This window comes from Metopolophium dirhodum, chromosome 7, assembly GCF_019925205.1.
Source record: "Metopolophium dirhodum isolate CAU chromosome 7, ASM1992520v1, whole genome shotgun sequence".
NCBI classification, from domain to species: domain Eukaryota; kingdom Metazoa; phylum Arthropoda; class Insecta; order Hemiptera; family Aphididae; genus Metopolophium; species Metopolophium dirhodum.
Genome location: NC_083566.1, coordinates 30716112 through 30733356, shown reverse-complemented (window position 1 = coordinate 30733356; position 17245 = coordinate 30716112). Strand labels below are relative to the sequence as shown.

Sequence of the window (17245 nt, the reverse complement as noted above, 5' to 3'; positions counted from 1 at the left end):
AGATATTGGATTGATAGTTGATATTGGATTTCTTATATATTGCTATCTTATCTACGTCATTTATTACTAACAATATAGTACATCGTAGGTTAAAACGAATATTTTCATATAAATATAAATCAATGATATAGTCAATCATCGGTACTCAGTATCGGATATTTGACAATAATAATACATTTATTTAAAAAAAAATCAGATTTACATTGCTTATGAATCTTATAACCTAACCAGGTGAATAATGATTTTTTTATTCAGGTAAGCAACGTATTACGAAAAACAATTTAATTTCGTATTGACAATATTAAAGTTTGTATAATGTAGTATACATTTTATAAATAACCCACTATAGGTTAAAACTACTAACTAATTAAATTGAAAATAAACATATAATAAATAAAATAAAGATGTATTAGGAAGTTATTCATTTCAAGTTCAAATATCAGCTGTTTTGTTTCATGATCATAATCTGTAGAAGTATATTGGTGCGTGAGTAAAATGCGTATTTGCAGGTAGGTACTCTTTATATTATAAGCATCCAATACAAAAATTGTAGTAGGAGATAAATAATAAAAACAATGCACAAATGATGCAACCAGAATAATCTAAAAAAAAAAAAATTAAAGACGATAAATATATAATAATTATAAAATAAAGTAACATAAGTGATAACTATAAGTACGATTCTAATTTCATTTTCACGACCTTAAACCCAACTCCCACTTAATTTTTCTTAGACTTGAGTTTTATTAAAACATTTGTTTTATCTTAAATGTGTTATTCAAATAAAAAAATCAAACATTTTTATTTGCATTTAAAATGTTGTTTTAACTTAATAAAAAAATAATGACTAATAAGTATTGATTACCGATGGGTTCGGTTAGGTTAAATCTGCCTTTTTCCATTGGAAATAAATAATAATAATAATCTAACGTTATAAATTATAGCCAAATTTTAACTGAAACATTTTAATATGATTTCGAGCAACCATTCGATTTGTTTAAGATGTTAGATTCTAATTTTAACTTATTTTTTTTATCAAATAGTTTGAGAAACATTTCTATATATTAAATAATAAAAAAAGAATTCAAAACCTTACCTTCGATTTTTTGTTACAGCCTTTTCTGTATTACTCAGGTCTTCGTGAAGTATATGTTTCCTGATCCCCAAATAATAGATTTTTATATAGGTTTTCCAGTCGAAATCTTTAAAGCTGAACCAAAACATCTCATGATCTTCTTTACTTAGTGACAACCACAGTTCTACAGTATTTTTATTGTCAAATGACCACTGTCTAGTAGTAAATTCACGAAGCAAATCCAATGCATTTTCTGTTTTTGTATACGTTTTAAGCATTCTAAATAAATACAAAAATTTGTTTTAAGCTTCTATAAAGGTGCCAATTAATTATATAACGCTTCATGTGCTAAATTCAAAAATTTGATTTTTTGTATGATGAATACAAATCATACAAGTTACAAGTGTAATGATTAAGTGTAATATTTAAGTTAGCTTAATACAATGATATATTAGAATAAAGCGTGACATTCGTTATTATATTAGTTACTATGTTGAAATCAGCACATTAAATAAACTATGTTATAAATTTAAAATTACATTGATTTGGATTTAGAACTAAACCCTACACAAATAATAATAATAATAAAAAAATAAGCGAGTAAGTGGATGTCGCTCTGCTGTACGGTAGGTTACAAGTGGGTCAATGTATATAATGGATTGTATTAAACTTGGACTCAATGATATAATATCATTGTATAATAAAAACGATTCTGAGCGGAGACGGATATTTTATATTGTTATTATTTATTATAGCCTGTAAGTTAGTTCGTATGTTAATATTATTATTTTTATTTATTTCTATGGTGATAAGCCAAGCGTTGGAAATTAAAATCCCATTTTTAGCGGTTTTTCGTAATTTATTGGAGGATTTTCCCGTGACATTAAATAACTATTGAGAAAACCGAAAAATGACCTTTTTAAAGTACCATCTTAATTCAATTTACTAAAATATAAGGTACTATATTTTGAAATCAAAGCACTCTTTCTGGTAGAAATGTTGTATACAAGATAAAAATTTATTTATATTTATAAACACCATTGTAAAACCACTAGCTTCCTCGCTCCGCTCAGAATCTAAAAAAAAAGAAATTAGAAAATCATAATAAATTGTTCCCCCCTCTATAAGTATAGAATAGTATAATTAAATATATTTATTATATTTTAAATCGTAGAATACATATATTGTAATTATTAGAAAAATGCATTTTAGCTTTAAAACCCACAATGACAAAAACAATAAAAAAAAAAAAATTAATCAAAACGTAATTTTGTACCTATTGTTAATTTATACTTAAAAGATAACTTATATCTCAATTTATCTAAAACTGAAGAATAATCAACTGACAGTACACTTTTTTAGTTATCAAATCACCTATAGCAGATTATTAATGTCCTAAATCACAGTTTTGGAACCACTGGCCTATAGTATATCGTAGAATTAGTTTACAAATACAAACAAATAATTAATAACTAATACAAATTAAAAACTTACTTGGGAGATTGACCACTTATAATTAATAACAAATCCATAAACGCAGCCGGTATCGTATGTAGCCAAAATCTCAGAATTGAGCTAACTAATGGATTGGTATGGAAAATATAAAATATATACCACATCGATCTCAATGGAGGAATGTCAAAATAATTGTCGTGTATTCCTCTAATATATCTACCCCATGTCAACGGGCTTTCTACACTAGAAACGTAATTATATATTTTTGGTACCTTATTCATTGGATTGGAATGTCGATGTCTGAAAATTATAAACATTTTTAATGTTTTGGTGAAAACTGTTGGGATAAAAAAAATATACCTGTTAACTGTATCCCACATAACACTGATCAATGCGTTTACTGTATAATCAACTGGAATAATATCAGCTATTTTATTTTTGTCAATCTGTATCGTTCTTAAAAATCCAGCTATGACTCCGGTAACTATACCAGATGGTCCATTAATATTATCCAACCAACCGGGATTAGGTTCTAACTTTGTGCATCCAACTGTAACATATTATTATGGTTCTTCTTTAAGTAATTATAATTTTTCACGGTTTTTTTTAAGTTGTTAAAGAACATTGACGTATCTTAACTGAAGCATAGTTTATCACGAAGAAAATTATTTTAAATAAATCAACTACGCATATTTGATGGTTTATACCAAACAAAATCTTTGTAAAGTACTTTAAATATTTTGATAACGGTTAATGAAATGTATTGTTTCTACTATTCAAACTCTAATCAGATAAGAAATAAAAAAAAAATAAATGCACATCATTGTAAAATCAATACTGTCATCGCAGTATCACACCGTTCAGAATCTTAAGTTCGTTCTTCTGAACAAATGTACTACCAATGTATGACCATTCATTAATCACGAAATCAAAAGCTGAGTAAGTCAGATCACTAACCTACCACTAACCTACCAATTTCGAAAATATTTATATTTTACACACAAACTAAAAGCTATGCCAATCCTTTTCACAATCTAAACTAATATAAATCAGCCAGAACCAGTTCAAATATATTATATTAATGTGTCTGTACAATATAACTACATATTATGTATAATCGAATAACGCTTATGATCTATTAATATTATGCCATATAATGAATAACTTGGTTCACTATCAAAAAAAAATACACAAATAAGACATAGCATTTTAACATTCCCACACTTAAATCACAATTCAATATTATATTTTACAAATACACTTACTAATCGATGGACGAAATATTGAAATTGGCAATTGATTGTCATTGCTCGACATCAAATTTTCTGCGATTGCTTTAGTAAACGTGTATGTATTTGGCCAATTTTCTAGGATACTATATTTAAAAAAAAAAAAAAAAATCAAGAACTAAAAAAAATGATTATCTATTTACAATTATATAATTTACTTTGGACATGAAATTTCGTCTTTGGACATATTTTTCAGTTCCTTGACCGTAATTGGAGTAGGATAGAATTCTTCCTTAATTACATTCCTCGGGCAATGTGAATAAGCGGTCGATACGTGCACAAGACCCTGCAACAATAAATATGATTAATTCATGTGGGTTTCCTTCCATGTTGGTATATCCGGAAACGAAAAAGTAGACCTAGTGGCAATTAGCAATTGAGGTAAGGTAAAAAGGTCATAAATCATAATAGGTGGTTCTCAATCTTTTATTTACAGGTAAAAAGTTATTCGTATAGCAGTTTACATTTGGTCCCACAGAGACGCTGAATAATATTATTAACCACATAACAAAGGAAACGTGGCCAGAAAAAATGGAATAAAGTTCCATTTGCAAACATTTAAGAAATATAAAACCTTGTATTGAAAAATGGAAATCCATTATAAATTCACTTATTTTAAAAATAAGAGATGAAAATATAATTATTACTGCATCTTTTTTTGATCGAGTCAGAATAGGAAACACACATTTAACTCACTCCTTTCTTGTCACTAAAGAACGCGACACATGAAAGAAAACCTTAAGATCAATATATTGACGAGTATATAATATGGCGTGTATTAAAAATGCTCATAACTCACTTAAAAACCGAATCATCGCAAACAAACCCATATACAAACACAGATGATGTTCTTACCATCAAGTTTCATGTAATAGGTCGTTTCACTCAAATGTTTTAACTAACGGTGCTAAACGCGTTCTCCCGAGCGTATATTTGTTATGTTACGCACTTGGAAGACGAAGCCAATTGTGTAACTCTTAATGAACTATAGAACCGTCTTTTCCCGTTACACAATACGATATATTATTTACCTTTAGATTTTTCATCATCGTTGCAAGTGTTAAAATATTATCTGTTCCCTGTATGTTTATTCTTGTTGCTATCTGGAGATTTTCATTGAATTTGATTGTTGCAGCACAGTGAAAAACGAAATTCACATTCTCTATCAACCAATCACGATCTTTTGGGGATAAACCTAGTGAGGGTTGTTCCAAATCACCATCAATCATTTTTATCTTAGTCATGAAGTCGGGCTTTTCAACTCGAAGGCGGTCAAACATCTTAAAAACATACATAACATAGTATTATGGATAGATGACAACAATTAATTTACTTTTATTAAAAATAAGAGTCATACAATGAATTTAAAAATAATATTTTGTTTTTTAAATTGATCTATCGATGAATCGATTATTGCGTTTTAACAATAATTATTGTATGATAATGGATTGATGAATACACACAAAAAATTATATTGTTTCTGGATGAACAATATATTCATCTATTGAATATAATATCATTTATTAACTATTATGGCAATCATGCTTTTTTAAAAAATACGCATTTTTAGTTTTGTGTTTTAATAATATATTGTTTAAAATATATGCGAATAATTATTATACTTTATGTTATTAGAAATGACAACACTATTCGGTGATATTAAATTCAGTCCATGCTACTTGTATGTGTTTGATTTGAGTCCAGCTTATTAATAGCTTAGTATCTTTGAATTGAGTTCGTATGGATAAATTGGCAAAACTACCTACAAGCCAGCGGTGACCTCGAACCTTGCACATTATATTACACATAATTATTATTATTTTCAAGTAATTGACTCTTTATGCTTATTATTACAGTTGAAAAAAAAACAATCACACACATTTTTTGGGGGGATTATTCAGCCAACCTCCACGTGGTGTTTCCTGGGTAAGGCTAATAGTCTGGAGGACTCAACTCGAACAACCTAACAATATTGGTCGGACTCAACTCCGATAAACCAAAATTATTTGTGGGACTCAATTCAATATTTGGAACTCAATTCAATGTTATCCACATTGCTATGATGATGGCTGTGACAGTGTGACCGCTCTACCCATCCCCGCCAACCTGTAATGCTCCGTCTATGAGTATAGGGTCTATGGTTTAACTGTAACTTCCACGAACATATCACTATATCAGTATATCACACGCCATTCTACTACGTGTCGTCGGTATTTTGACTTATTAGTGTTAATAACAATCAACAGCTAGAAAGTAATATTATATGAAAACATGAAATAGTATTAAAATAGTTATTATATAAAATACGCGATTGGTTTTTGTAAATAATTATTCAACAGAATGAAGCATAGAAAGGTATTAATAGTCTAGACTCTAGGGCAACATTAGCAAAATATAATATGCATTGCTATTGTACAGACTATAGACACCATCTAGAATGCAGAATATCTTAATCAAGAGATAAGAGGTGAGTAAATATTTACAATAGAAACAATACATTTTAAAACCACATCGTAGCTATTAGTGTAAAATACATAGGCGGTATAACCCGTCCAGTTCATCTTGGCTCTCGGTAACTGTTATGGATTAAAAAAAAAAACAATGGTCAGAAAACTATATTATATTGAAAAAAATATCATAATCCCGGGGATTTAATACAATTCTCAGACCACTGGTTCTTAAAATAATTACGAATGCCGAATGCCAAGATGAACTGGACGGGTAATGTATGACTATATGAGGGTCTGTATATGTTATGTCCGATAAGGAGGAAATGTATTTGAATGGGTGAAACATGACTGTGAACGTTTTACCTTTTATGAAACTCGATTGCATAATGGTCAACTTAGCAACGAACTTTTTTTAGCTAGAAAACGAAAGGTTGTGCATTTTTTTATGCCACTTTAACAAATTAATAATTATTATTGTTGATTAAATTGGTCATTATAACCGAAACCACCAATCTACGAGTGTAAATTGGCCATTGTATACTTGTATGTCTTATGGAAGCCCTCTGCACCATCAGTTCATATTTTAATATACTTATTTTTATGATATAAAAAAAATACAATTAATTAATTCAGTACAGGTAGGTATCTACTATATTGTCATGCTTAATTATTAGTAAATATAATAATTACATGTACCTAAGTATTATAATATTTTATACATTTTCTTACAATTATTAACGTATTCATTTATTGACAATACAATTGCTATAACATAGAACATATTAGGTATACGAAGATCTGAAATATGAAATAGGTAATAATATTATATTATATTATATTTACTTTTATATTCAATATTTATAAGTTATATATTTTTTTATATAATAATTATAGGTATACTCATTTATATATTATATCTACTAGGTATGAATAAAAAAATTGGAATTTCAAAACATTATTAACTGTCTAACTTTTTTAATAACTATTTTCTGTGAATGAAAAATATTAAGTGTCCAAGATACCGTTTTATTTTTAAGATAAACTCATAAACTACTTACTATATTATATATTATAGATAGGTATAACTGGTACAACTGTCGACTGTACTTAAAGTTTAATTGAAACATTATTTTTTGTAGGTACTAAAAAACCCCTATTTCCATTCCAAAGTACCGATCAATCTAATTACGTGATGTGCGTTTTGAAAACCGTTTTTAAATACATTTTAACAAACACTTATAATTAAAATTATTAAATATATTGTATACATTTTTGTAAATTCTGCTGATGATTACACTTCTCCAGATAAATAAATGGAAAAGTCTTAACAATCCCATTATTTTAGCCAACTGTCACTAATGTACGTTAATAATTGTTGATCGATTGTGCATATAACATAAAATGATAACGGTAGGGTAATCGCTGTACGTAAATCTATCGTATGAAACGCGGACCGACCTTCAATCGGATCGCATCGATCCACATAAAGTTCATAATGTACCATAGTATATTTACTGAAAATCATTATTCTTATAATTTAAAAATTAAATCACTGAAATGGATGTGTTAAATTTCAAATCAATGTTAAATCATTGCATACAAAAAACGATACTGTAAGCAAAGGTCAATCAGCTTTTATTACTAAATATATATATTATTAAATATTTGTATGCTATTATTAATATAATAGTTATAATATAGTATTATATTATATTATATATTATATTTTTACTACTGCAGATAAAATGGTATATATAATATGGTATTAATTTTTAGTTATTATCATAGCTAAAAATTAATTAAAATATAGTGAAAATTTAATTTTGTATCGTAAAGTAAATTAGTATATATGTTACGGGCAAATTAGGAAATCGAGCATTGTACCAGATTGCCCAGGCAAAGTGTACCCCACCCCGATTCAAGTAGGCAAAGTGAATTAATTACTGCACACATTTATGTCGAATGGTATTTATACGTAACAATAATAATATAAAACTATTCTTACGTATTTTATTCGTTTGATACTACGACTTACGAGTTACGAGATATCTATCTAATTGTACGCAATATACGCGATAATACACTGCTGATAGTACGTACCGATCCGTAATTTCAACGACAAAGTGATCACATAGTATATTATTGCGCATTTGCCCGGACATATTATAATAAAATTACAAACACTATTGCTGTCGGTTCAAACAGAAAAAAAAAAAAATTACAAACACTATAATCTAGCTAATATTTCATTATTTAATCATTAAACCTCTACCTATTCGAAATCGAATGATTATATTGTCACGACGTCTCGTAGTCCGTCATCACTAGTGTATTATTATGTAATACCAATCAGTGGAAATACAAAAAGTTTGGTCGACTTTGTAACTTCTTACGTGCCTAAAATTACTTTTTAGTTTTTAGTAATAATTAATTAATTTAAAACTATTAAAATAACTATAATTTAATAATTAATAATATTCATCTTGTTCATGTCAAACCACTTTTAGATAAAAATATGAATTCTTCAGTAGGAGGTACTATACTGGATTTGAAAACTATTAAAAGGCAACTAATATTTGCAGCGTATATTTCAAGTTTTATTATGATTATTAAAAAAAATGTAGTAAAATGTTTTATTTGATTTTTAATATATTCAATATTTAACCTACAGTGCCCAAATCTAAATGGGCTCCAGGGGGTCCTAGGGGCTGCCCCCCCCCCCCCCCCCAAGCTGCATTTCTAAACAATTTTATACTGTTCAAAAAAATTATCGACATTTTCTGAAAATTAGCCGGGGGGGGGGTTAGAGGGGCCCTAACCATGTCTCTGGAGCCGTCCCTGATGAGCACTTTATACAATGTTAACTTATTCCAACTTTTCCCTTGAAAAACGGGCATTGTGCACAATGCCCAATTTCCTACTTTGCCCGTAACATACTATACAGTGTGATTCCTTTTAAAGGTAACACTAAATAATTCTGTCCAGTGACATCGGATTAATATGCGGTTTTCGGGAGTGGATAGGGAATACATAAATACACATTTCTTGATGGTTTTTACATTTTTAGATCTTTCCATGTGCGCATGCGCAATGCAACTTGCATTTTTTTTTTTTTTGGCAACAGGTGTTTTGAATACCAAATTCGGATAGACCGAATTTTTTTAAGTCGATTTGGTCCTTTTTACAATAGCTCTAAAATCAAAATTGACCAAATGGCAACCAGTCAAAGTTTCAATTAAAATTATTGAATTTTTCAACAATCATACTAGAATTTTTTAAATTATTATAAAATTTTAAGTATTTTTTTTGTTTCCGTAGATTTTCAGATATTATTAAATCATTTTAATTTAATTTTGAGGAATTAATTAACCTCAATTAGACGTAAATGTTAGTTCATTTACTAATTACTAGGTAAGAAACGATTAAAATAATTAACACAATATAAACAAATTTCTAATAACTATCTAATAAATTGTTCAAAATTGTACCCATCATTCTCCATGCATGATTGAAATCGACGAATCACTTCTCTTTGAGTAGCTGCTAATATCTGTTCCTTTTTAAGTTAGTCCCTATCCCCTCCCGAAAACCGCATATTAATCCGATGTCACTGGACAGAATTATTTAGTGTTACCTTTAAAAGGAATCACACTGTATACAATTTTAAAGTTTCCACGAATTACTAAAAAATAAGTAAAATTGATATTATTAGATTTTAGTGTTTTAATAAGAACTACTTATATGATGGACTTAGTATTATATTTTCAAACCTAAACAATAAAAATGTAATATGTAATATTTAATATTTCTTAGTAAAAAATAAAAAAATTAATGTAATATTGAAGAATTTTGTAAAATTTGGATTTTAAAGGTCTTATAAAAAGTAGTTTGCCCATATGTATTAATTATTTTTTAATTGCTATGAGATCAACTTATGTGGATATATTATTATTGTATTCAATTTTCAGAAATTTAAAATTTAAAAATTTCGTATGCCTAAAAATAGCTTAAATTTAGTTCAAATATTTTGAAAATTGCATTGAGTATAGAAATTATAGTTAAAGTAACTGTGTAGCATAAAATTAATTTTGAATAACATTAACAAATCTAAAATCGTTATTTTACTCGGGGAATTTTAAGCTTCATAATTCAAACTATAGGAATTCATACACTCAAAAAAAATTACAGTGAATTTACAATCAAATTTTTTATTTTAATTTCAGTAATTACAATTTATGAGGAATTTTGTATTATATTTTCAAGCTTTTTGGTCAAACATAAATTTTTTATCGTAATTTTAAAAACAATTTGAGAATTTATTTATTATTGTTTAATCATTTACACGATATAAAAAAACTGTAGGTAATTAGAATTTAAAAATATGGTATTAGGTAGTTATTTATTCATACCATTATAAGTCTCGTTGTTGATTCTTTGATTTTTAATAATTTTATTAATTACATCAATGGTCATTAAATTAAATTTAAAACTAATGACGAGTTTGCATACAAATTAATAAATATACAACTATAATATATAGGTACTAAAAAGTAAAATGTTAAGTAATTGTCTATACAGCCCAGTTCTAGTGTTTTAGTCTATAAGATAATAATAATTTATGTGGATTTTTTTTTATCTAAAACTATACTTATTAATGTAGTTCTTTGATAGAGTATGACTGTATGAGTAAAGTTACGAATAATTATAAACAATTTTTTTTATGATTAATACACAATAAAATAAAATCAATTACCAACATTGTAGGTACACATAATAATATTATAACAGCCGAAAAAAAATTTACTTACAGATTCATTGTAGATATCTGCAACCCTTTGACTTGAATCGATTCCTTTCTTACTTCTAACAAGAAGTGCAATTTTTTTTAATGAACAAGATCTGATTAATTTTTCTGTGAGTATTTTCCCCAAAAACCCTGTACTTCCAGTAACAAATACGGTCCCATCCCTAAACGATTCAGCTATGCTTGTTTCCATATTGTTTAGTTTTGTTGTAACACATGCGCAAACTTCTAAGATGTTTAGTCTGGTGAATTTGAACTTGAACTGGAATGAAAACCAGTACTATAGGATCATTGTAGTAGTTGTATGTACATATTATTATTGTTATTTCCGTTTTTTTAAAAACTATCTTGTTATTTGGTGGGGGTAATCCGCATTATGTTCAGAGGTAAACGCGATAATAATCATATAATCCGATTCACTGGCATAACAAATACTTGTAGAATCATCGTGTAAATGGAAATATATGGATCAAGATACCAGTAATTTCGATTGATTTATTGTTTTTTTTTAACTCATCAGAACTAATTCAATGCAATAAAAGCATTAATTTTATTCATATTCGTTGTGTTGTAAGATTTTCCATTTTTTTTAAAATTAATTTAATTTGCATATAAATATAATTCATGCGATATGATCTGTGATAGAAAGTTTAAATACATACAGTGACGTAGTTACAGTTATTGTATCTTAAATAATAGTCAATCCTTGTAAATGGAGAAAACGCGGTATTTATATTATTTTAGAGAGACTGATTATCTGAGGTCGAGTAAACTTATTTTCCTGTGATAATATTATTATTATATTCGTAAGTGTAATAAATGTATTTTGATAGTACAATATTTAGTTAGCTGGACAAAATCGGAAAAGTCACTGTTATATAGTAGGATTTGTGTGTACATCGCCATCGCCACTATAATGCAAGGACTATATTTGATTTTAATCATAAATCATTGGATTCGATAAACGATTCTGATCTAAGTCTGCTTTCAGTCTGCTTTACTAAGAAAATATTTTTATTTTATATGTATTTACTATTAGGTAAATAGTAGGACAGATAGACAGACAAACATCCTAAATCATTATACGAGTTTGTAGCTCAGTTGATATACGTGTCAGTTATTAATGTAATTATTATTACGATTTATTGTAATTATTTAAATATTTTAAAAATTGCACTGAGGGAAACAATGTTAAAATACTTAGACACCTTTTAAGTTAGATATACTACTATAAAGGAACCTATTTATATTATTCTAGGGTAGGTTACTTATTAATTTCTTTTTCTAGTACGTTAGTATTGACTGAGCTAATAACAATATAATATGTATAATATAATAAGTTAGGAACGTTCACTCTGCGAACTTGATAAATTCCTGGCTTCTAAACGTTTTTTAATACAACGCAATAAACTATAATACCAATGTAATAATACTATATAATATTGAAAGTTTCAAGTTTCTATGATTCATATTTTTGAACTTCACAAAATAACTATTTAATGTCAAATCAAAATAGATCTTGAGAAAAAAAATTATTTCACGTTTATATCAAGTGTTGTCAAAATTAGAAATTTTCACAAATTTCTAAAATTACTTACATACTAGGTAGTGTTATATCTACAAATCTAGTACAATCTTCTACTTAGAACCTATACTATACCTGGTTCATATAGCTACTTACAATTTTTATAAGTTCCAAATCTGTAATAGTAGTATATTAAAAATTCTAGAAATCAGAAGTCCCTCGGTTCAATATTTGGAAGATGAACATTAGAGGCATATTTACCCAATACACAACACTTTAGCTAGGGTGTAAATCTATACAACGTTGGGAGCAATATTCCCCATATATACGTACGTTTCCCTAGCCCCCCCCTATATTATAATGTTTGGACACATATAGTAAGTTACAAGCATATTAGCGTTACCCAAAAGACACAACTAGAGGTTGACCCAATAGTTTCACAAAAATATGTTAATACTTTTATTAATACTTTTTATTATGATACAATTATTTGTACTTGAGAGTTGAGACAACTATTGTAAATGATATTTTCGATTTATTTTTATGATTAATTTTTTTTAATGGCATAACTTCGCTGTTTTTTATGCATAATTTAATGTATTTTTCAATTTTTGATACTTTCTATTTTCCATTTTATTAAACTTAACCCAAGTTTCATAGGTTTCATCAATTTTCAATTCCGCATTTTTTACAATAACTGTACACAAGTTTAACAAAAACATATCAAAACACGTGGTTGATACACAAGCACAATGCACAATACATTATTGAGAATACCACAACACACCTGTTACTGAAATGCAAAATTATAAGACATGTTGTATACATATGAGCACATTTCACAACGCACACATTATACGTAATTGTAGATGTATAATATATATGGCCATAAATCATAATGTTGCGGTATTTTCCAATAATTGCGGTATAGTAGCTATATTTATAGAGATTAAATAATACTTAGTTGTTTATAATCTTACCAGTTACATTTTGACAACAAGCGCAACGTCATTCATTTCGCGCCGTAGCATGTTTTAAATTTGTAGGTGTGTTTTAAATTTTTAAGCTATTTTTTTACAATGCGCCAAAACTTGTTATAAAATATCCAACAATGCAAATCCTGTTTCAAAATAACATCTTATGTGTTTAAAAAATAACAATACTTAGCAAAAGGGACGGAGTGGCCGAGCGGACTAAGGCGTCGGCTATGATGCAGCCGACCCGAGTTCGATACCTTGGCCGCGGGCGGCATTTTTCTTCGGGCAAGTCACGGTGTCCGGAGAACAAGTGCTGCCATCCCCCCACCCGGGGCACTGCAGAAACCTACGGGTGCCCCATTAGAAATTCTGCCAAAACACAACACACACGTGTACCAACCTACCCAATTTAAAAACCTACAGTGCCCTCCCCCACACCCAATGGCCTATGTTGTCGCGGGTTACCCAAAAAAAAAAAATACTTAGCAAAACCCGAGTCAATGATCCTTACCTTACCTTACCCTTTATCCATACATTCGTGTTTAACATTCAAATAAGTTTGCTGAAATCCGTTAGTCCCCTGGGCTGGAGGGGTTTCATCGATTCCGCCAGACCTTTTTATACTTGGGTATAAGGTTTATCGATTCCGCCAGTGCAGGTAGTCTAAAAACAACCTATCGATTCCGCCAGGGAGAAAATAATCTTCCCGAACAAAAATTTTAGTTATTTTAATTTTATTTATATGGCTATATTATAAATATTATATTATGAAATACCAGTATAAAAATGTTATCGCTAATTGATGACTTTTATACGCGTAATGATGCGAAAAACGACTAATAGTATTGTCCAACACTAATCTGGTTAGTCTCGATTTATCCTCGTGTCATTATACTTCATAATAATGAATTTCGAAATCGTAGATGGTGAACGAGAAAATAACTTAGTTATTTATCAAAATGAAAAATTGTTTAAAATAAACTTTGTGAAATATTTATGTGCGTATAAGTGGAAATGTGTTAATAAAAAGCGTAACTTAAAACTAGATTTGACTAAATTAATTTATATTTAAATGAATTATTGAATTATTTTGTAGATACCTATATTATTATTATTATTATTATAACATTTTATTTATTTAATATAACTGTATTGTATTAATTTTTAAAAATATTATATTGTATTAATTATTATAGTGATTATTAATTTATTTTTAATATTTAAATGAATTATCGAATTATTTTTATAATAAAAACAGGTTGACAGCAGCAGTTGCCAGGTTGAGATAAAAATTGGTAGGTGGCGGAATCGATAGGTTTTTTTTAGACTACCTGAACTGGCGGAGTCGATACTGGAGAAGTCGATGCTACATTGGCGAAATCGATAGGCCCCAGGGCTGGAACCCGACTGAGCACGATTGACCTTTTTCACAATCCGATTGAGCATGGTTGGAATCAAACAATAGGAACCTAAAAAAACCCCAAAAATAACACAATTGAGCACGAAAATAGGCGTGACGTTGCCATTTTGTATCGTAGAATATTATTATTAAAAAATAAGATATATTTGAATAATTGAATGTAAATGTTTATAAATAAAAATATTTTATTGGATTTTAAGCACATGTTGTTACATATTAAAACAATGTTTGCTCCGTCAGTTAATATAGTATATTATATTACAATTAAAATTTATTCCGCTAAATACTAAATATAATAATATATTATATAAAAAAAAATTAAATAAAAAAATGTTGAAAAATACCAAACAAAATAAATCAAAAAAATTAAAATTAAAATTTTTTTCTGTAAATACTTATTTCCAATTTTTCATTTACCCAATAAACCTGTACTTGAAAGCTCCAACATTTGCCAACTCTTTACCTCTCTCAGATAAAATAATTTTTATTTCATTATTTTCCATCATAAAAATCGTAAAATTTGCACACTACCTATTTTTGAAGGAACACGAGCACGAGACAACACAACAGACTGACTGTGACAAAGTCTTATTTACAGCGTAAATACATAACAGTTAATCACAATTTAGTGCAATCGTTGTAGATAAAATTCTGGTTTCCTATCTATCCCAGTTATTTTCAACTTCTGTGGGTTACCCATCGATCGATAGCAAAATCGTTTTCTACTAATATGTTAGTAATTACCTATTAGTAATACCTACACAACATACGTAGGTACTAGTGAACATTTGACAAAGTTGTACACAATATTTTTTTTATCGTTCTCAATCGGGTCGTCTAAAAGGTTGGTCGATAACGACTGTGCTCAATCGGGTATCACCGGTCCCCTGCACCTATACCCACAATGAAACAGATTCATGTCAGAAAAACAACATTTCAGTTACAATTTAGTTGATATTAAATTATATGACATATTATGTAGTTTACCATTTTTACTCGAGTAGATAGGTAATTTATTTCTGTCTGTCTTGGGAAGTCCGGGGTCGAAACAATTCGAAAGAAGTTCGGTCCCCAGTTATCGGTTCAAAAAGGAAAAAAAAGGTAATTGATGTCTAGGTAATTATGATAGATTATAATATTATGAAAAATAGATTATTTAAGGAAAAATATACCTATAGTGATGCTTGGTAAATAACTCTGAACCTACTAATGTATATTGTATATAGATATTGTCTGACTAGACATCATTATAGGTACTGCATATTGACTTAAAAGTTTAAGCCATCAGATTCATTTTTTTAAAAATAATATTCCACTGCAATGTATTGTTCAAGGTCGTGGTCGGTTCATTGACAGCACAGATAGTGTGAATTCATATTTAATTTACACAGGTATAAGATACTATTTTATGATTACCATAGAGATTAGAGGCATAAAACATATTATTGTATGCGAATTTTCACAATAAAATTGTAGGCCCTGCCCCTCCCTCGGAGATATAATAGCTGTTTGTGACGTAGATACGCGGTTGGGTATAATTTGTTGATTATGGTATTGCATTGTATGCAATACCTAACACTTAAATTCTTTCAACATCATCGGTCTTGGGAGTATTTTGCTTTTTAATTTTAAAAGTACGGACGTTTAATATTTCCGACGGCACAAAATATAGAATAGACATAAATACAGTACACAATACCCAAAAAAATATAATGAAAGTAGCTTACTCTCTTCCGTTACGAGTCGAGTTACTTAGCCATACACATTAACAGACTATCTATCTATAAATTGTACATTAAACAAAATCTCATAAGATCCATGGCGCATACTCAATGATATAGAAATAAATAATAATAGATAGGAGAACAGGAAAGTATATAACCACATAGTGCAACATTAACCAGTTCAAGAAGTTCTCCCGATTACATGGTAAAGACTGTATTCAACAATTTGGGAAATGATGTGAAGAGTCTAAATATAACGTTTATGTGTATCAATCAAATTATAAAAAGTCGATATGTATAAATATAAATAATTGAAGAAACATTTGTGTTCATAATACAATTTATATTGGTAATATAAATTAATCAATACTGTTTTAGTATCGTATACCTCTATAGTATTTTATAACTTTTTAACTGTATAAGAATTGTATATATTATCAAGACTGGACAAGTTAAAAGTTAAAATTAAGTTAAAACGTTAAGTTAATTAACTCGTTACTTTTTTTTCAAATTAACTTTTCACTTA

General features: G+C 28.4%; 1 protein-coding gene across 1 annotated transcript; it reads right to left on the bottom strand.

Annotated features, from left to right (window-relative positions):
- Window positions 1-1092: 1092 nt before the first annotated feature.
- On the bottom strand, window positions 1093-11323 carry LOC132948806 (fatty acyl-CoA reductase wat-like). Its single transcript, XM_061019455.1, has 7 exons — window positions 11078-11323; window positions 4851-5099; window positions 3978-4105; window positions 3796-3905; window positions 2891-3080; window positions 2570-2830; window positions 1093-1354 (listed from the first exon to the last, which is right to left on the bottom strand). The coding sequence occupies exons 1-7, from the start codon at window positions 11264-11266 to the stop codon at window positions 1093-1095; spliced, it is 1389 nt and encodes a 462-aa protein (XP_060875438.1). The 5' UTR covers window positions 11267-11323.
- Between the last annotated feature and the right edge of the window lie 5922 nt (window positions 11324-17245).

Excerpts from the sequence above, each read along its gene's own strand:
- LOC132948806 (XM_061019455.1), bottom strand. The coding sequence starts at position 11,266 with ATGGAAACAAGCATAGCTGAATCGTTTAGGGATGGGACCGTATTTGTT. Across the intron at positions 4,106-4,850 it reads CGATGATGAAAAATCTAAAG|GGTCTTGTGCACGTATCGAC; the intron begins GTAAATAATATA and ends TTATTGTTGCAG. Across the intron at positions 3,081-3,795 it reads AATATTTCGTCCATCGATTA|TTGGATGCACAAAGTTAGAA; the intron begins GTAAGTGTATTT and ends AATATGTTACAG.